Source organism: Dipodomys spectabilis, unplaced genomic scaffold, assembly GCF_019054845.1.
Source record: "Dipodomys spectabilis isolate Male_0828 unplaced genomic scaffold, ASM1905484v1 ptg000506l, whole genome shotgun sequence".
Taxonomy (NCBI): domain Eukaryota; kingdom Metazoa; phylum Chordata; class Mammalia; order Rodentia; family Heteromyidae; genus Dipodomys; species Dipodomys spectabilis.
In genome coordinates this window covers 504,465-526,325 of record NW_024871183.1, presented here as the reverse complement: position 1 = coordinate 526,325, position 21,861 = coordinate 504,465, and the positions used below count along the sequence as shown (strand labels likewise).

Here is a 21,861-nt window from a genome sequence, read left to right as displayed (position 1 = left end):
CTATGATAATTCAAATTTTAATATGAAAGAATACCTAGAATATCAGAATCTGTAGGTGAATTAAAGGTTTGGTAAAGCTGCTGAATACTTCTACAGGAAAATATTAGTCCTCAGCCATGCACAAAAATGAATTCCAAATCGATTAGTGATCTTAAAGTAAAACAGAAAAGGTCCAAGTTTCCAGCCTGGCAAAACTTGGATGCAGTTACATGAAACGCTTAATAAACTGAAAATTTTCTCCCCAATGTGCAAACAAAATGACAAGACTAAATCTGTGCCTGGCGATGTCAATCTAACTCTGAAGCTACACAAACACAGACACCTTTACAATTCGCCTGTAAGTTTGCTTTGTTTTATAGTATCTGTACTCCCTGTATTTTTCAAGAGCTATTTTATAAACAGATAATGTATTTTTCCATTGAAAGCACAAAAAAAAAAACAACCAGCACAATCTTAAAAAAAAAAAAAAAAAAGTAAACCAGAGACTCTAAAGATCACAGGATTAGTCAAAGGAAAGAGAGAAGAAAAAGCCTAGACATCTGGCTCTGATACACCCTAAGGAAAAGCCTTTGCATGTGAGTAATAGAGATGGCCATCCCACATGCAGTGGAAGAGACAGGGCTGCTCACATCACCCTCATGTTTGTTTCCCAATTCTTCAGTAATGTTTCAACACCTTCACAATTACCTTATGATTTGCCGTTCTTGATCCACACATCGTATCTGGGCGGCCAACATGGTTTTGTGAACCTTAATTTCTTCACTTCGCTCTTCCATGGCTGTACGTAATTGCTGTTTTCTTTTTTCCAGTGAAACAATTTCCTCAGCCTTACTGTGAAGCAGTTCTCGAGTGCGCTTAACCTCCAGTTTTAAAAGATTGTAATCTATCATCAATTCCTGTTGAAATAACACAATTTTCAAATGTTGGAATATTTATTTTTATACCAAAATATTTTTGTATTGCTATAAAAGTCAAACTTAGCCAGGTGTCAGTGGTTCATGCCTGTAATCCTAGCTACTCAGGAGGCTAAGATCTGAATATCATGGTTCAAAGCCAACCCAGGAAGGAAAGTTCATGAGACTTTTAACTCTAGTTAACCACACACACACACACACACACACAGGCAGAAGTTCAGAACACCAACCTTACTGAAAAAGTTAAGGGACAGTGCCCAGGGCCTGAGTTCAAGCCCCAGTACTGGCACACACACACATACACAAAAAGTCAAACTTGAAAAGGGTTTTGTCAGTCATGGGGCCTGGACTCTGGGCCTGGGTGCTGTCCCTGAGCTCTTCAACTCAAGGATAGCACTCTACTGCTTGAGCCACAGTTCCACTTCTGGCATTTTCTGCTTATGTGGTGCTGAGGAGTCAAACCCAGGGCCTCATACTTGCAAGGTAAGCACTCTACCACTGAGCCACCTTCTCAGATCCAAAAGGTACCTTTTTAAAATGGGATCATTGATTCAGACATTATCAAAGATCTTAATGTGTTCAAAGTCATGATTCTAACTTTTCTTTATAATAAGGGAAGACTTACAGTTATTTCAAATAATTTTAAATAGTTCAATTTTAAATTCAAGTATTATTATAAAAAGGAAAAACTCATTCCTAAAAGTTGAAACTTATAATACCCAGAAAACACACAAAGTCCTGTGGATGAACATTTTATACTCTAAAATAAATCTTTTAAGATACTATTGAAGCACACTTTTATTTTAAAACTATTCAATCATGAATAGAATGTTGAGATTTTTGTTGGGGGTAGGGCAAGGATAAGTTAGGAGTAGAGGGAGGAAGGGTGAACAAATAAGTCATTGTATTTACTGTCCACTATGTAAATAATTGAGCTACATAACTTGTGAGTAAGATGGAATGAGAACGAGGTGGAAGAATGATGGAAGAGGTGACATGGACCCATGGTGCATTGTACTCATAAACACCTTTGTATAATTACTGCATGTTTGTTAAGAGGCGAACTAAAATAATGGGATATGACGCATCAAATTGACAACAATTTTATAAATTAAAATATTCTCAGTGGAAGTAAACAAAAAAAGAATCACTTACATATGGCTGGTAGGAGGTATGAATTGAAACCTCAAGAGGGTAATTTGACTTAAAAAGCATTTTGAGACACTTACGAGCATCTCATTTTTGAATCATAATTACACATATAGAAATGTATCTCAAGAAATCAATTGAACAACTATACATCTATATAGATATAGGCACTGCACATTACAGTGTACAACAAAACAGTGGAAACAATCATACCCAGGAGTAAAATCTGCTTAAACTATGCTAACTTCATGCAATGAACTCAAAGTCTTTTAAGACTTATTTTCAAAATAGCAGTTAATGTTTAGAAAACATGTATAATACATTAAATATATGTATTAAAATACATTAAATATGTATAAATCCAACAGATAAAGTCAGTTTTGACCAAAAGGAATAATCGACTTTAACACTTTAAGTAGAGTGACCATAGTGACTTATTTTCTTCTTCATTATTCACTGTATTTTAAATTTTTCTATAGTTAACATAGAGATACACCACTTTTAAAATTATGCAAACAAGTTTATCGCACCTCTTTAAATTCTTTGGCTTTCTTAAGTTCTTTGTCTGATCTGTCGATGAAAAGTGTTAGTTCATTTATTTTATTCATGAAAACCTGCTTTTCCTCACAATTTTTACTGTTTGACTTCTTGATAAAGTAAAGGTCATTCTGTAGGAAGGCAAAGGTACATGAAATTTTGTTTTAAATAACCATGGTAAATATATACTAAAGATATATTAAATTATTTCTCATATTTATAATTGTTTCTCATATTATTGTACTAGTGCTTATTTTCTTTTTTTTTATGTCAGCATTTAATAACCAAATACTTTCATCTCTATCATCTTGTTAATGCTTCTAGTGAAATGTACATGGATAGCTGTACAGGACTCATTGATGCCATTCTAGAGTCCACTGTTTGATTTTTCCCAAGGCCCAGATTGTGAGAAACAGAAGGGCCTCCTGACCCCTGCCCACACCATCTCTTCCCTCCTCCTTTGCAGTAGCCAGACAATAAGAAGAGTAAAATTAGTGGTATAAAAATGTGATGTCAGAAAATTACATTTGGAACAAAAGAATTAAAGAACTGAGTTTCTGTAAAGTACTGAGTTTCTGTAAAGTAAGATATGAGGTGCCATGGGAAAGGGCAAACAGAATGACCTTACAATCAAATACTACTGTGGAGAAGAGCAAATCTTCATTAAGTTAACTAGCTTTAATTTTTTTTAAAAAATCACTGTATTTCTCTTGTCTATTAAAGGCAGAGTTGGAACAGGGCTAGGTTCTAGCTCGCTGGATAATGGATACACCGTGGCTAGGAGGTTAGAAGAGGAAGGTCCTAATCAGCGGTGTCCCCACACCACAGCATGCACATGATCCCAGCCACACTCCGGAAGCATGCTCACATACAGATTCTTCTCCTTTTCTCTAGCATAATGTTCTTGTAGTCTAGTGTTCTAAATAATTGACACAATGATGGTTATGACATATCTATTGAAAGCACTGAGTTAAGATATACACCACTTCTAGTTTTCCCAAATACCCTAAAATAATATTCAATATCTTCTTTTCCAATTAATAAATGAGTGTACTAGGGTGCAGGAAAGTTAAAATGGCCAGAGTGAAAAATCCAGAACAGGTTTTATCCAGTCCCAAAGCTGGTATCGTTTTCCAGTAAACCAAGACAACAGTGAATCAATATTTTATCAAGGCATGAACTCCAAACCAAAATGTTATGAAGGGCAATTCTAACTAGAACCACTAGGGGACAGTCATCACCAGTCCTTCCCACAGGAAATAAATAAACATTTAAACCCTATAAAGTTCCCAGCCTGTTCAGGTCTTAAAACAAAATTCCTACAATTAAAAAATATTCTCATCTTACTTAATGATGTCATTTGAAATATTTTAACTAATTAGTAGACAACAGACAACAACACACAAACAGTTGCTTCGGCTAGCTGACATTTCAGTGGTAAAGAGCCTGAGGTTATTTGTTATGGCATAAAACTGGGATATATCAATGTTCTCCATAGTAGGTAGATGCTTTAAGAGTATTTAAGTGGATCATGAATCAAACCCTACCTCTGTGGGCTAGCTACATACTCTGGAAACTTATAGAAAGTTACACAGAATAACGTGTATATTTATATAACATGTATACATATACTGTATATGTACTATATATTATATTAATGCAAAGGATAAAAGACACTTTTAAGGATTATGTGAAATAGAATATTAGAGGCAGGTAATACAATATTTAGCATGGAATAAAATCCTTATTGGTGGGAACATTACATTCTGATAGTATTTGTTAGGGTATTTGTTAGGGTGACTTGGCAATTACATCTTAGGAACACATTGACTTTAAAGAAAATAACTAGTAAATAGGATATTGAAAACAAAGAAAGGTTTTTGTCTAAGTTACGTGAAGCTTCTTGATCTGTGTTTCCAAAATGGTACATGTTGATTGCTTCTCTTCCAGTGTTTTCTTGAGTTCAACAATTTTTGCTTCAAGGATTTGTTTCTCTTCTGTATTAATATCTCCCTTTAACCGTGACATTCTCCGTTCCACTTGCTGAATGTAAAAATCCTGTTAATAGTTTTTAAAAAGAGGTTAGTGAGGGGATATAAATAATTAAAGGCATTGCCATAACTACCAACACAGTAAATACTGCCTTTAGTTTCGTGGAGGCATTATTGAGTTTACTTTGGTGCTTCACTAATCCAGTATAAAATTCTTCCTATTTTAGGGGGAACAACAACCATTATTCGGTAATCAGAATACATGAGAGTGACACAAAAACCCAAAAACCATCTGAAAAATACAACCAAGTCACTCCCAAAGCCTCAGGAATCCAGTGGAATGGATTTCTGAGGGGACATTTCATACAGGATGCAAGAAGTCACAGATAGCCATAAAAGGGTATATGGTAAACTTGCAGTGAATAGTGTTTAAAATCATAGTTTAATTAGCAACTTTACTTGGGAGAAATTAAGAATATGTTAGGCGTGGAAATTGTGATGTAGAGAAATAGGACTTAAGAAATTAGCAGAATAGAAAATATATGTTAATATATATCAAAATACAGAAACATCAAAAATACTTTCACTCCTGGCCTGGGGAGGGAGCTATGGATTTACACATTTGTATAAGTGAAAAGCAGCATCCAGTTTTTTGAGGTTTGCTATGTCATGACCTTTGTTTCACTCTGGGTCCAGACACTCCAGATTTCTATAAACATGGCCTTCTCTCCCTAGAGCTTTTTCCTGTTGCCCATTTATTTTAGATTGAGGGAAAACATAGCTTTTAAATTCCTTTGACCTTTTAGTGAACTATTATGAAAGCCAACATTCAGCATCTACTTATTGTTCCAAAAATTATTTAGAATATATTTTCTTAAGATACCAGAGCATCTAGGGGTTTTTGTTTGTTGATTATTGAGACAGGGTCCAAGTTGACCTTGACCTTACCATGTACCCTAAGTTGGTCTCAAACTTAAGATCCTCCTGCTTCAGCCTCCTGAGTGCTGAGATTATATACAGGTGGGTACCACCACACCAAACTCTGTACTGGGGTGTCTTTATCATCACAACTACAACAAATCAATGTGGAAGGATTTTATAAGAGTGCCACATACCTGACTGTACATAATTTCTTGCTGCTTCAAGGTTTCAAAGTCCCGCCGATGTAACTGATTGTTGAGATGCTTCAGAGAGGAACGGGTTCCTTCAATTTCTGACATAATCGCTTTTTCCTTTGTTGTCTCAGCCTGTAGCTCCTGAACTTTCTTAAAGAACACATCTTTCACTATGTTCAATTGAACTTCCACTTCCTGAGAATAAGAATTATAGTGATGAATGCAATTAGAATATCTTGAAATATTTTATTTATATGAACATTATAATTTAGAAACTCAAAAGCAACCTTTTTAAGCCCTTTAAAAAAAGCTCATCCCATAATTTCCAGTGTTTCTTATATTGTCTGTCCTGGTGGACTAGATCATTAGTTTTCTATTCCTCAATCTCACACCTTGACCTGTGACCTTAATTCCATCCCACATTGCCCCAGGCTCAGAAATAGGCTTCTTCAGGGGCTGGGAAGGTGGCTCAGTGGTAGAGCACTTGCCTTGCATGCCTGAGGCCCTGGGTTCGATTCCTCAGCACCACATAAGCAAAAAGAAAAAAGCCGGAAGTGGCGCTGTGGCTCAAGTGGTAGAGCGCTAGCCTTGAGCTGAAGAGCTGAGGGACAGCGCCCAGGCCCAGAGTTAAGGCCCCACGACCGGACCCAAAAAAAAAAAAAGAAAGAAAGAAAAGAAATAGGCCTCTTCAGAAACTAAAATCCACTGGAGGTATACAGCTTGTCCATTTACAAAGCTCACTAAAATCTCCAGGGTAAAATTGGGGGGAAAAATCACATTGTGTAATCTACTTCCTTTTGAGGTACCATCAACTGTTAAGCAGCTCAGTGTTTAAGTAACCAGCCCTCCACTGGATGGGAGTCAGAGAGAGAATATGGCTTCCAATTAGAAATACTCCCACAATGGCAAAATTCAAGCTACTAACAGTAATTCTCTAAATGCACAGTTGGGAAGAGATACACAGAATCAGATCATTATGTGGCATTTTTGACATAAATATAAGTGATGTCATGAACTTTCACCTTAAGAGCTAATTGTTTGAATAACATGGAAATAATGAATTCTGAAAATGCATTGCATTTGAATACAATTTATTTCATTGGAAGCTGAATCTAGCACCCAATATTCAAAATACTTTTTTTTTTTTTTTTTTTTGGTCGGTCCTGGCGCTTGAACTCTGGGGCCGGCACTGTCCCTCAGCTCTTCAGTTCAAGGTGAGTGTTCTACCACTTAACTACAGCACCACTTCCAGTTTTCTGGTGGTTAATTGGAGATAAGAGTCTCACAGACTTTCCTTGCCCAGGCTGGCTTTGAACCGCGAGCCTCAGATCTCAGCCTCCTGAGTAACCAGGATTACAGGAGTGCACCACCAGCACCTGGCTTCCTCTGTATTCTTATACATCATAAGTACATTTCCCTTTGAATCTCAATAGGAGACAAATCTCTGCTGATATATTTAAACTCTTACAAGGCAAGATATACCTGATAGTCTCTGCATTTTTAAATGTAATAGGTGATTTTCACTGGGATTAAGACCTTTTAGAAGATTGTTTGGCAAAGTTTCAAAGTTGGTGCTGGGTAGTAAGTAAGTGAGTATATCTCAAAAAAAAAAAAAAAAAAGACAGAGCTGAGGCTTTTTATTTCAACAAACAAAACTCAACAGCAATGAAAACAAAGATAATGAGCACAACCCCGCTAATGTTTCTATTAATGTACTTGCTGCCCACTAATATCTTCAAAAAAAATGTAAGAATGTGGATAGTAAGGGGAAACAAATGCTTGATAAGAAATGGACTCATTACCTTGCTCATGTTAATTGTAACCCCTCGTATGGTATTTTCACTATAAAAATAGATAAATTTTTTTTTTTTTTGGTCCAGTTGTGGGGCCTGAACTCTGGGCCTGGGCACTGTCCCTCAGCTCTTCAGCTCAAAGCTAGCGCTCTACCACTTGAGCCACAGCGCCACTTCCGGCTTTTTACTTTTTGCTTATGTGGTGCTGAGGAATCGAACCCAGGGCCTCATGCATGCAAGGCAAGCGCTCTACCGCTGAGCCACCTTCTCAGCCCATAAATAATTTTTTAAATGTAAGAATGTTTTTAATTTTATGTGACCAAAAGATCTATTTCATATGAATGTCACAGATTTCTTATAAGTTTCAGTCCTACACTGTCTCATAGAAAACCATGCTCATAGGGAAAGAAAACATACAACTTTAAAATACTGATATCTGATTTGAACTCAAATGCTACTTAACTCGGTGCGGCTTGATTTCATTACTGAGGAATATTTATAACACATTGAAGAAGCTGGATTTTACCCAAATATGAATGGATCCATATCTTAAATAAAATATCCAGAGACTTGCTGCCATTTTCTGCTTTCCTCTGCCCCTCACAATAGAGTAAGAAGCAGTACCTGTAGTGTCATGAGACACTTATTAGTTGACCACTCTGATATTTGTAAAGGAGAAATGGGGAGCCAGCCTTTCCCAGTTCCTCATAAATGGCTTTCATATGAAGGACACACCAGTTATGGGAGGAGGGGAGGAGAAAGTTATTGAAGTGGTGTATTTTAGAGTTTCATTTGCAAAAGTAACTTCCAGATTATAAGAGGTTAATGGGAGAGCAGGTGATGATGTCATATAAGTAATGTAGCCTGTGAAGGGAATTTGATCACAAAACAATACAACAAAGTGATAATTGGGTGAAAATTAGTTACAGAATAAAGGTCCTTTCATCAAGATATGTCAGCAGACATAGGGGTACCGGACCATTGGGCACACGTAGGCATCGGGGAGCAAAGGACCCTTCAAGGTTAAATTCTAACTGAGTTGCAGAGCCTCTTCTAAGACTTTCTAGTCTCTGGACCCCAAGAATCTAATTCACTCTTGCTAAGTGTGCTATGGGTCTTTTTAATGGAACTTTACCCTTATGCTTTTTTCCTCTTCCTTTAGCATGTCTTCCAAACTGGTAGCTTTTTCTTCTACACTCATGGTTTTCTCAGTTATCATGTCTAATTTTCTTTTTACAATCTGATTATGATTTCTTATTTTGTATAACCTAAACAGGTGTGTGAAGAAAAGACAGAAAACGTGTACACACTATTAAATGCAAGCAAAGAAAGTTGATTCTTAAAATCGTTTATATAATCTTTTGCTGTTAACATTTTGATTATCACTACATATCTCAGAGGCCCTAAAACAGTGCTCTTGAGACCTTGTGATAAAAATGACAGGAAAATTATAAAACAAGGTTTTAACAAGTTAAGAAAGAAAGTTAAGAAAGACTAATGTGCCAGGTGGCTCACATGTGTAATCCTAGTGATTTGAGGATCCCGGTTCAAAGCCAGCCCAGGCAAGAAAATTCATGAAACTCTTATCTCCAATTAATCACAGATAAAGCTGTAAGTGGCACTATGGCTCAAGGCTAGAGCACTAGCCTTGAACAAAAGCAGTTAAGGGACAGTGCCCAGACCCAGAGTTCAAGCCCCATGACCAGCTCCCATCCCCCCAAAAAGACTAATGTTAAGTGTTTAGTAGCTTTCTACAGGTAGTTAAAAAATTTAAATAAGCTGGGTACTCATAGTTCATGCCTATAATCCTAGCCACTGAGGAGACTGCGATCTGAGGACCACCATTCGAAGCCATTCTAGCCAGGAAAATCCACAAAACTACTATTTCCAATTATCTAGCAAAAAGTCAGATGTAGAAGTATGGCTCAAGTGGTAGAGCACTACCTGTTTTCTCTAATCAAGAGAAAGTCAAGAACCTGAGGCTCTGAGTTCAAGCCCCAGAATCAGAATGAACAAAAATTTAAATAGTTCTTTCCTTACCTTGCTGTTTCTTCCTGAATATCTTTCTTTATTTTAGAAGAATGTTTTCTCAGAGCTTGTAACTCACTGGACGTTCTATTCACGGTGGCTTTTAAAGAATCCAGCTGGTTGTTAGTTAATAGACAAAAATTATATATTTATTCTATATCTTATAGAACAATTGCATTTCTGAAAAGTTTTATTCTGAAACATCGTAGATATCACATCCATAAAAAACAGTAACTTTGTCTGAGTCAAGCAGAAAAGGTCAGATAAGTTGATGTTAGGGCAATGAACCCTAAGATATTTATTCAAATGTTTTTTTCTTTCATGCGATTGTTTCTAACACATTTATAAGATTATTTCTTTGTTGCTTTGTATGTCCCTCCCCCACAGTATAACCCCTGCTTTCACTGTATTTGATGGTGTTATAATTTGTGGAGGGGAAGGAAAAAAACAAATAGTTTAAATAGGGATACAGGTGGACCCATTGCAACAATGAGACGTACTCGTTACGTCGAAAACTTTACAACTTTGGTGGGGGGGGGGGGGGAAGGGGAGGGGGAAAGGCTGGGTGGGAGTGCCGGGGGAGGATGGGATGGGAAGGGGAAACAAAGGAGGAGGCTACAATGTTTGATAAGAAATGTACTCATTATCTTGCCCATGTAATTGTAACCCCTCTGTACAGTATTTTTACAATAAAAAACAGTAACTTTTTATAGTTAATGTATATATTTATAGATGTTCTCAGTCTCACATCATATTTTAAATGGCTTTGTTGTCTAATGCCAGAAGACTGTAAAGACCTACAAATATGTGTTGGAAGGGAATACAGAAGTGTTCGATGTCACTAGATGTGCTCAGGAAGATTCACAATAAACTAATGACTAGGTATATGACTTAAGTGGTAGTGCACTTGCCAAGCAAGTGGGAAACACAGAATTCAAACCCCAGGACTGAAAAAAGAAAGGATCTTTTGTAAGATAGATTGATATATATGAAAAAGATGCTCAAGAAAATCTTAAGTACTACAGGATATGAAAAGTTTCAAGAGATTCAAATACTTCATCCTCCTAACTACAACATCCTCCTTCTAGAACATGGTTTACAATTAAACTAAATTAAATTGTTAACACAAAGCATTAAGACATGAATTGTCTCATTGATTAAAAAAGTTTGTGGGGGCTGGGAAGGTGGCTCAGTGGTAGAGCGCTTGCCTTGCAAGCCTGAGGCCCTGGGTTCGATTCCTCAGCACCATATAAGCAAAAAGAAAAAAGCCGGAAGTGGTGCTGTGGCTCAAGTGGTAGAGCGCTAGCCTTGAGCTGAAGAGCTGAGGGACAGCGCCCAGGCCCAGAGTTCAGGCCCCAAGACTGGACCCAAAAAAAAAAAAAGTTTGTGAAATCTATGGTGGGATTTGGGGGTGGGGAGTAGAGTGGCTCAACTGCTTGCCTAACCTGAGCTCAAACCCCAAAAACTTCTAAAAAAATGAAGATCTTGTGAAAAAGAAAAAAAAATGCAGGAGATAAAAATAAGCATATAAAAACACTCATTTCATATACTAACAATGTACCATCTAAAAAAGAAAAAATTTTAAGTCTAAGCTACAATAGAGACAAAAACAGTAGGATACTTAGGATTAAGTTTAAACAATGAAATAAAAAATTTATGTACTGAAAACTACAAAATTTTGATAAAAGAAATTAGAGATAACACAAGTAAATGGGAAGAAAACCTATTGCATGAACTGGAAAAATAACTCTGCTAAAGTGTTGAAACTGTCAGCTATCTATAGATTCAAAACAGCCCCACCAAAATCTCAATTTCATTCTTTTCAGAAGTAGGAAAAAATATCCTAAATAAACTCCAAATAGCTAAAGCAATCTTGACCAAGAAAAACAAAAGGTAATCATACTTCTTCTGTATGATAAAGTTAGAAATCAAATTACTTGCATAAAAGCTGACATATGCACCAATGGAACAGAATAGATAAACTATAAATAAATCCAAATACAAAGGGTCAACTAATTTTTGAAAAAGGCACCCAGAATTAAAAATAGGGAAAGAGGGCTGGGAAGTTAGCTCAGTGGTAGAGCGCTTGCCTTGCATGCCTGAAGCCCTGGGTTCGATTCCTCAGCACCACATAAGCAAAAAGAAAAAACCTGGAAGTGGCGCTGTGACTCAAGTGGTAGAGCGCTAGCCTTGAGCTGAAGAGCTGAAGGACAGTGCCTAGGCCCAGAGTTCAGGCCCCACGACCGGACCCAAAAAAAAAAAAAAATAGGGAAAGAATAGACTGAACAAAACATTTTTCTAAAGAAGATATCAAATAGGCAATGGGAAAATGAGAAGGTATGCAACATCATTAGTTTTCAGGGAAATGCAAAAATTCAAAAACCAGATGTAAGAACTTGAAGACCTGAATACAAAATTCAGCAACTTAGATGAGAAATTCGTCCAAAAGAGATAGTCGGGGTTGGGGGTGGGGGAGCCAATAGGAAAATCAGGAAACAAAAAGCTCAATAATGCAATTTCTAAAATTAATTAAAAATGTCACCAGTAAACAAAGCTAGGCAAAAGAAAGAATATCAGGAATTGAAGTTCAAGTTGAGGAATGATTGCATTCAGTTATCAATAGAAAAAAAAAACAATCATAGCCACTACATCCAAGATCTCTGAGTCTTGGTTAAAAGATCAAATCTATGAATCTATGGTAGAGATGCTGGAAGGGAAATACTGACTAAAGGCACAGAAAACTTATTTGATAAAATAACTCCAGAAAATTTCCCAAATCTAAGGAGATAAATGGTCATCCACATATGTGGGGCACTAAAACCTCAAATAAAATGAAGGCAGAAAAGAACACATACATGATATATGATACTTAAAACACTAAGAATATATATCAATAGAATACTGAAATCTGCAAGAAAGAAACATCAAGTTGCTTACAAAGGCAAATTCATCAAAATAAAGCAGACAGCTTAGCAGAAATCCTAAAGGCCAGGAAAGTATGTGTTGACTTATTTCAAACAAGATAATGGTCATCCAACACTACTATATTCAGTAAACTTATCTTTTAAAACAGAAGAAAAATAAAGATTTTCCAAAAGAAGCATAAAAAAAACTAACTAATCCATGTCTACTAAGCCAGTACTGCAGAAAATACATAAATAAAGATGAGGGAGAAAAATATGCACATGCATAAGAACTTGAGAAAATAAATCTCACTAGAACAATAGACAGAGATATGAGAAGTAGAAAAGAATCAAACATTATTAACTCAGTGAAGCAACACACCTTTAAGATGAAGGGAGAAATTTGTAGATACTTCTCAATAATAACCCTGCATGCAACCCATAAATCAGTTCATCCTTGATAAAGATGTGAAAACTCTCAGTAGCTCAGTAAGTGAAAAAATACAGAAAAATAACTTTGACGGAATCAAACATTGCTTAATGATAATAACTCTAAAGAAACTAGAAATGGAAACACTTTTAGCTTCCATTATACTAAGTGAGAAAAAAAACTGAAAGCATTTCCTCTAAAATCAGGAATGAAGAATATAGTGTTTTAATTCTTAATCAAAGAAATAAGGCACAAAAAAATAAAAGGAATGAATCCCAGAAAGGAAGAAATCAAGTTATCCTTACTTGAAGATAATGTAAAACCAACATATTGCAGGACTTTGGCAGCTCAATCTGTAGTCTTAGATACACAGAAAACTGAGATTTGAGGATTGATGTTTGAAGCCAGGTTGGGCAGGAAAGTCAATGAGATTCTTATCTCCTATTAACTACCAAAAAGCCAGAAGTGGATCTATAGCAGTGCACTAACCTCCAGCAAACAAACAAACAAAATGCTCAGAAACAGCACTCAGGCCCTGAGTTTAAGCCCCAGGACCAGCATATACAATACCCAAAAAAACCAACACATTGATTTGGTAGTTTTTCTTTTTATCAGTTATGAGAATGCTGAGAAAGAATTTGAGAAAACAATTCCAACTATAATCGCCTCAAAATATTACATAGGAATAAATCTAATAAAGAAAATAACTCTAAAATAAAGATTATATATTGAATAACTTGGACAACAATAAAAGATAACCGACCTTCCATGTTCACAAATTGACAGAATATTCAGATGTCTAAATAACAAAAGTGATCTACAGATCCAATTCAATCCCCAATAAATTCCAATATCATTTCATAATACTAAAATTCATATGGATATTCAAAAGACCCCAAAGCAATCCTGAGCAAAGAAGAGCAATACTATAGGTAACTAACTTTAAATTACACTACACACAGCCAGAATAATAAAAACAGCATGGCCGGAAGTGGCTGTGGCTCAAGTGGTAGAGCGATAGCCTTGAGCTGAATAGCTCAGGAACAGCACCCAGGTCCAGAGTTCAAACCCCACAACTGACTCCCTCCCCCCACCAAAAAAAAAGTTTATCTATAAAAACAGCATGGCATTAACAGATAAATAGACACATAAACCAGTGGAACAGAATAGAGGACTCAGAACTAAACACACATAGCTACAGACACTTGATTCTCAATATAGATGCCAGAAATAAATGTTGGAGAAAAGACGGCTTCCTTGACAAATGGTGTTGGGTAAACTGGCTATCTATAAGTAGAAGACTGTATAAAATCAACTCAAATTGGATCAAAGATCTTACTGTGAGACTTGAAACTTTGAAACTACAATAGAAAAAACTCAGAGAAAACACTTCAAGATCTAGGCATAGGCAACTACTTTCTGAAGAGGATTCCAAAAGCTCAAGAAATAATAGCAAATTTTAACAAATGAGACTTAGTGAAATTACAAAGCATCTGCACATTAAAGGAAACAATTACCAGAGTGAAGAGATGGCCTACAGAAAATCTGTGTAGCTATTACTATTCCTTTGAAAAAGGGTAATTATCAAGAATATACAAAGAACTAAAAAAATTTAACAGCAAAGGAACAACTAATCCAATGTCGGCAAGTGAATTAAACAGGCAGGTCTCAAAAGAAGAAGTACAAATGGCAAATACATAAGAAGTGTTCAGGAAGTAGAACTGCTCAAAGTGGTAGAGCATTAGCCTTAGAGCATTAGCTGGCTGAGGCCAGCACCCAGGCCTTGAGTTCAAGGACAGTCAGGACAGTCACAAGAAAAAAAATTCAACAACCTTAGCCTTAAAGAAAATATCATAATGACAATGAGATTCCATCTTACCCAGATCAGCGTGACAATCATCAAAAACCAACCAACCACAAATGCTGCCAAGGATGTAAGGAGAAGGAACACTTATACACTATAGGTGGGCATGGAATTTAGTATAGCCACTATGGAAATCAGTATGGAAGTTCCTCAAATAATTAAAATAAAACTACCATATGTGACCCAGTCACACAGTTCTGGGGAATAAACTCAACGGAATCTAAGTCGGCATACACTAAAGACAGTTGCATAGTCATATTTATTGTGGAACTATTCACAATAGCCAATATGGAGCCATAAACTTGGTGCCCCTTATCTGATAATGGACAAAGGAAGCATGATATATACATACAACAGAGTTTTATCTAGGAAAGTAAGCTAGACTCAGGAAGACAATCCCACATGTGTTAGATCTTTAAAAAGACATGAAAGTTGGGGCTGGGAAGGTGGCTCAGTGGTAGAGCGCTTGCCTTGCATGCCTGAGGCCTTGGGTTCGATTCCTCAGCACCACATAAGCAAAAAGAAAAAAGCCAGAAGTGGAGCTGTGGCCCAAGTGGTAGAGCGCTAGCCTTGAGCTGAAGAGCTGAGGGACAGCGCCCAGGCCCAGAGTTCAGGCCTCACGACCGGGCCCCCCCCCCCCCCCCCCCCCCCCCCCCCCCCCCCCCCCCCCCCCCCCCCGCCAAAAAGAAGACATGAAAGTAGAAGATTACTCAGGAACAGAAAGGTAATCAGCAAGAGGGGGCAGGGAGAACTTAATGGTGGAGAAAATAGGACCAAAATAATTACATTCATGTATGAAAACATCGTAATGAATCTTAACATTTGGTACAATTAACATACATTGCCAAAATGTAAAAGTAACCCGCATATATCTGATAAGTAGTTAATCTCCAAAATATAAATTTATATAACTCATAGCAACAATAACAAAATAATAACACAATTTAAAACTGAATAAAAACCTAAATAAACTTTTTTTTCAAGTAAGAGATCAAATGGAAAGCAAGTATATGAAAAAAAAAGCCACTAATCATCTGGAAAATGTAAATCAAATGATAACCACATCTATGTTAAGATAGTTATTATCAAAAAGTCAAAAATAACTGCTGGCAAAGTTACAGAGAAAATGTTAGCATATCCTCTTTCATTTTGACTTGACACCCTCCATCTTAGGTCCTTAGCCCTTTCCTGAAATCAGGTGACCAGAGAAGACCAGACATTAACTCCCAGCCTCCACAGATAACCTCCAGCCACAGTTGCAGTAGCTGAATACCTTCAGCCCAGAGCTAACCCCCCGCCCTTCCATTCCTAGCCCCTGGCCCTATAAAGCTATCCCTGTTGCAAGACAACCATTGCTTGTGTTGCACCTAGTTGAGAAGACACAACATTGTTATCCCTCTAGTTGGTGTCCACGTGCTGAAGTCCATCTTCCATTGGATATTGCTGGCAGGAATGTAAAGTATATAGTCATTATGAAAAGCAGTATGGAAGGTCCACAAAAAATGAAAAATAGAACAACATATTCAAGTAGTCCTACTTCTGAGTATCTATTCAAAGGAAATAAAATTGTATGTCAAAGAAATATCTGAATTGCCACGTTCTTTACAGCACTATTCATGATAGCCATGAGAGGGAAAGCACCCAAGTGTTCATAAACATATGAATGGATAAAGAAAATACAATGTTCATACCTACATAATGGACATAATGGAATATTAAATATTGTTAAATATTCTTCCTTTAAAAAGGAAATACTCCTTCCATTTGCAATAACATGGGTAAACTTTGAAGGTATTGTATTACTTGAAATAAGCTAGACACAGAACTAGAAATGATGCATGATTTCACTTAAGATATGGAATCTGAAAGTTAAAAAAACAGATCAAGCCCACCATTAACCATAATGGTGATTACTAGAGAAGAGATAATTGTCAAAATGCATAAATCTTTAGTTACAAGATAATAAGTTCTCAAAATCTACAGTACAACATGTATAACCATAATTGTATACTTGAAATGGTTTAAGAGAATGAATGCTTTAATATACACCAATTGTATAAGGGGGTTTCACTGCCATATTTCCGGAGATGTGTACAAGTTCCCCCTTCTTTTATATTCCCTCAGGCCCTCTCCCTTCACCCTTCCCCTTCTCAAACATATTTTAGTGGATTTCATTATGCTGTCTTTGTATGTGTATACTTTAATCACATTCACCCCTGGGATTTTTCTCCTTCTTCCTCCCCACCTACCTCCCCTCCTCCCTTCCTGTTAATACCCCTTCCCCCAAGACAGTCTACCTTTATGGTTAGGTCCTAAGGAATAGATTGTTAAGTATTCTCACCACTGAAAAATATTACTATGAGGTAATCGTGATTGTTTCATGATAACCATTTCACATCATATAGACCTCATATTTTACAGCTGAATATATATATAATTTTTGTTTTTCAGTAATACCCTCAATAAAGCTAGCAAAGGGAAATGTATTTTTTAATACATAACATAATGAAGACATTACCTATCCCAACATAAGACTGAGCCTCTAATATACTAATAAGTAAAATATTTCCAAAATAGCTGGAGCCATTGGCTCACATTGCAATTCTAGCCTCTCAGGAGTCTGAAACCATCCCAGGAAGGAAAGTACACAACACTCCGTCTCCAAAATAACTAGCAAAAAACATCCAAAAAACAAAAATCAAAAACACACTGTACTGGGGCTGGGAAGGTGACTCAGTGATAGAGCACTTGTCTTGCATGCATGAGGCCCTGGGTTCGATTCTTCAGCACCACATAAGCAGAAAAAAAAATCTGGAAGTGGCACTGTGGCTCAAGTGGTAGAGTGCTAGCCTTGAGCTAAAGAGCTGAGGGACAGCGCCCAGGCCCAAAGTTCAGGTCCACGACCTGACGCCCCAAAAAACAAAAAACAAAAACACTGTACTGAAGGTATGGTTCATAAGCAAGCAATCCTAGCTTCCGTGAGGGCGTCAGTTCAAGCCCTGGAATTGGCAAAAACAACAATTACTCATTTTCATATAAAACCTTGAATGTTCTCCGTGATCCTATTCAAAATACTTCAAAAAGTAGAAACTACTAAATATTCATCCCACTGACAAATGTGTAAACAATGAGGTACATCCATAAAAAATGAAGCACATGCTATAACCTAGATGAAGCTCGAAAATGCTACACTCAAGGACACAAACGCTACAGAGTACATGATTTAATTCATATGAAATGTTCAGATTAGGCCAAACTGTAAAGATAGAAAGTCAACTAGTAGTTGTCAAGGTTGGGAGAAGGATAGACTGGAAGTGACTAAAAAAGGGACATGGAATTTGGGAAGGAGATGAAAAAACAGTCTAATATTAGTTAGTGGGTGATGTTTCCGCAACTACACTAATCTTCTAAAAACCACTGACGTGTATATTGTAAAAGGATAGATTATGGTACATAAATTATAGCTCAATAAGTGGAAAGAATCCATCAATCACTATGGCTTTTTTCTGCAACTAGTTTAAGTTCTGGAAGCTTAAAGAAATGATCTATCAAGAGTGACATACAATTTAAGTAAGAAATTATCTATTTTTCAGATCCTATACTAAAAAAATAGAAAATAAACAGTCCAGCAGAGGTCAAAAGTATAATGACTTATAGAATGAAATGGTCTGTAATGTTCTGAGTTTCTATCTTCATAATGGTTAAGTTCAGATAATTGTGGCCTTCAAAACAAATTTCATAAAGATCACTTTATTGCCAAGGGAATCACTTCCTCTCTAATTGACACATATCTCCACAAAAGAACAAGACAGATTTGTCTTCTTGTTTTGTTCCAAGGTGTTTTACCACATTACCCTACTAGCCAACTGAAATACTGTCCCATAACAAAGTTAAGAAAGCTTGATCCCATGATACCAAGAGAATCTGAAAGGTAGAAATCACATTTGTTTGTAGACTACTCAGAAGACACTGCAAGTGATTGCTCACTGTATTATTCGCCTGTCCGCTGGCCATTAGGATTTCCCATCAAGATAAATTGGTAGCATTTAGCCTCAAGTCCCTCACAGGATACCATATCTAGCAGGAGTGCTGGATACTGCACAACTCCAAGGGGGCTCACTGGAGCATCCTAAAAGCTCCAGAACAAGGAATTACAAAAGACAAACAAACAAACGAGTTAGAAGAGGGTTCCTTAGTCAAAGGAAAGGCATCATACTATGGCTATTGTAATATCATGATAAACACACAAACCAGTCTTTGTAATTGGACGTACCTCATCCTTCAGCTGACTTCTATTCGTTTCATGTTGCTGGTATTCTATTCTACATTTTAACACTTTACGGTCAGCAGCAGCAATCCTTTTCTCATACTCTATGTTATTTCCAACCTCATTCTCTAAAAACTTGATCTTTTGTTTAACCAAATTTTCTTTTTCTCGTATTTGCTGTTTTATGTTTGCTAATGCCTAGGATTGAAACACACATGTTCATTTAAATATTTTCATATAAAAACCCTGAATGAAATTAAGTTTTTTTTTATTTTACCATTAGTAGGTTCAACACTCATTAGGCAAAAACTTTTTAAGAGAAATGTTTTAAAGAGAGACTATTCAATGAATAAATACAAATTATTAATATGCTTACACCAACATCTATAAATTCATATTGTCCAAGGTCTCTGTATTCATTTTTATCAATTTGAACTTTACTAAAGTATTGAAACAAACAAGTAGGCTTTTATGAATGAAGGGTAAGACCCTAAAATGTAATCGAGTTATTTGTCATATACAGATTTGGGTTTCAGTGAAAATTCCCAAATATTTTACAGAGTAGTATTTTTCATCTTTTGAAAGTAAAACTTTACTAGGAGTGGTGGTTCATGCCAGGACCCCAGTGCTCAGGAGGCTGAGGCAGGAGGATGTTGAGTTTGAGTCTAGCTTGGGTTATATTTTAAGACCCCATCTCAAAAAGCAATTATTTTAATTTCAATAGTAATATCTTCATATAGGCTTCTTTTTCTGGTCTTAAAGATACAATAATAAATAAAATGCCAAAGTATTGTAGCTGAAATGTAAACAAAGTATTTTTGGATACAAAGAAGTAGTGAAATCTACCCAAGAGAAGTTACTAGACATTTGAGGTAGTATGTAAGTCAGAACTACAAAAATGAATAGCAATGTTTGTTTGGATGTGGTTAAAGCACAGGGCATTGGGCAAGGGGAGAATATACATATTGGAAAGGCAGGACTTAAGACAAAACTGTAAAAAATTCAAATGCCATGTTAAACAGGCCCAACTTTCTTCTTTTTGTGGTGCTGAGGATCAAACTGAGGACATGGTGCATGCTAGGCAAGCAGTCCCCAACTGAGCTACATGCCCAACCCTTGAGAGGCAACTTGTAAGCACTGTGAAACAAAGAGTTTACAAAAGGGAAATGAAAAGATCAGAGGAGGTTTTCACAAGTGACTGCTCTGGGAGGCAAGAGATTTGGTTAATTACAAGGAGAAATTAACCTAAACCATACTTCTTTTCAGTTTTCCCACATGGGATCCTACCAAACAACTAATCCTAGGAAACTGGAGGAGGGATAATGTGTTCTGAAACAGGTAAATTTTTGTAAAATTGTATATAACATCATATATACAGGTATATCAAATGAATATATATGAGCTATTACAATGTCGTGTATAGCAAATGATATTCTAATACTAGCATTTTACATAATTATTGTGCTTATTCAACCAAAGGCACATTGAAGCTTCCTAAATTTAATTAAAATTACCATTCTCAAGTTCTACATCATATTGATTTTTCTGCTACTTTGACAGATGCTTTAATATCTACTTGTTTCTTTTCTTTCTTTGTTCTGGTCCTGGGGTTTGAACTCAGGGCCTGTGTGCTGTCGCTGAGCTTTTTTTGCCCAGTGGTAGTACTCTACTAATTTGAGCTACATACCCATGTCAAGTTTCTAGGTAGTTAGTTGGAGATAAGAGTCTCATGGCCTTTCCTGCCAAAGTTGGCTTCCAACTGCTATCCTGAGATCTCAGCCTCCTGAGTAGCTAGGATCATAGGCATGAGCCAACAGCACCTGACTAAATTTTTTAACAGGGCCATTCATGTTTAACTTTTCATATAGATGATGCTTATAAGTAATATTCTAACATTATTACACTAGAATAAAAATACAATAGGAAAATTTTACTCCTATTCTCAACATTGTTTCAGGATTGTATGGGCCCACTCTTGCCTGCCATGCAGGCACTGAGAGGGTAAGTGCCATTTTGGAGGAGGAGAGACCAAAGAGCACAGTTTCAGCAACAAAGGACTAAACTACACCACACCAAAATATGCTCCCTTCAGGACAGCGAACATTTTGAGTGAAAGGCACTTAAAAAAACAGCAAAACCCCAGGATACTCTAATCTTCCTTGTGTTTTTTATTCTCTTTCTCTATGAAAGCAAAAGATAAAACTCCTATATTCTGATAGATTCTCCTATACCAGGAGAAAGTTTGATATCTTTATCACCAGAGGCACTGAGTCAAGGTCAAAAGAGATTTGGACAAGCAAATCTTGTTAAACCCTTTCTCTTCTTAGTTACTTTCCCACAATTGTCCCTAGGCTCAACCCTAATAGCACTTAGCCGAACCACTTCTTTGAGTGATTTTTCTTGTGAGGGCTCCCTCTATTTGTGTAAATGATATGCAGACATTTTTTTGCTATTAATCTGTTTTGCATCATTGTGATGGTATGAAGTCACTCTCATTGACTCACAAAAACTGATTTTTATATCTCTTCTCAACTTTGGGTTCAGTGATGTCACATTGGTTGTGGGTATCATTGTACCACAGAAATCAGGAAGGCAAGGTCTGAGGAATTGTATTTACTTTCCCTTCTTTTTCTTTTTGTCTTTAGAGGACAGTTGTTCAACTCTTAGAAGCATCCCTTTGCTAAAAGAAACCAGTTCTTGGCATTTGTCCTATGACAGATAGCTACTAGTTTTTCTTTCTTTCAGATCAACAATTTGACTCAGTGAGAAATCAGAGGGCAATGCTGTCCTTTGGCAGATCTGATTCCCACAGAAGCAGCAGTCAGAACTTCATGTATGAAATTAAGAAGACCACATAGTAATGTTGGTTC

The 21,861-nt window shown here is 36.6% G+C and overlaps 1 protein-coding gene across 1 annotated transcript in view; it reads right to left on the bottom strand.

Annotated features, from left to right (window-relative positions):
- Positions 1–21,861, bottom strand: part of Ccdc39 (coiled-coil domain containing 39) — a 48,525-nt gene that overhangs the window by 14,953 nt on the left and 11,711 nt on the right. Inside the window, exons 7-13 of the mRNA XM_042669822.1 lie at positions 18,998–19,189; positions 9,540–9,643; positions 8,635–8,767; positions 5,707–5,901; positions 4,494–4,658; positions 2,594–2,731; positions 688–896 (exon numbers count right to left, since the gene is read on the bottom strand). Coding sequence (XP_042525756.1) covers positions 688–896; positions 2,594–2,731; positions 4,494–4,658; positions 5,707–5,901; positions 8,635–8,767; positions 9,540–9,643; positions 18,998–19,189 — 1,136 coding nt within the window. The remainder of the gene's footprint in view (positions 1–687; positions 897–2,593; positions 2,732–4,493; positions 4,659–5,706; positions 5,902–8,634; positions 8,768–9,539; positions 9,644–18,997; positions 19,190–21,861) is intronic.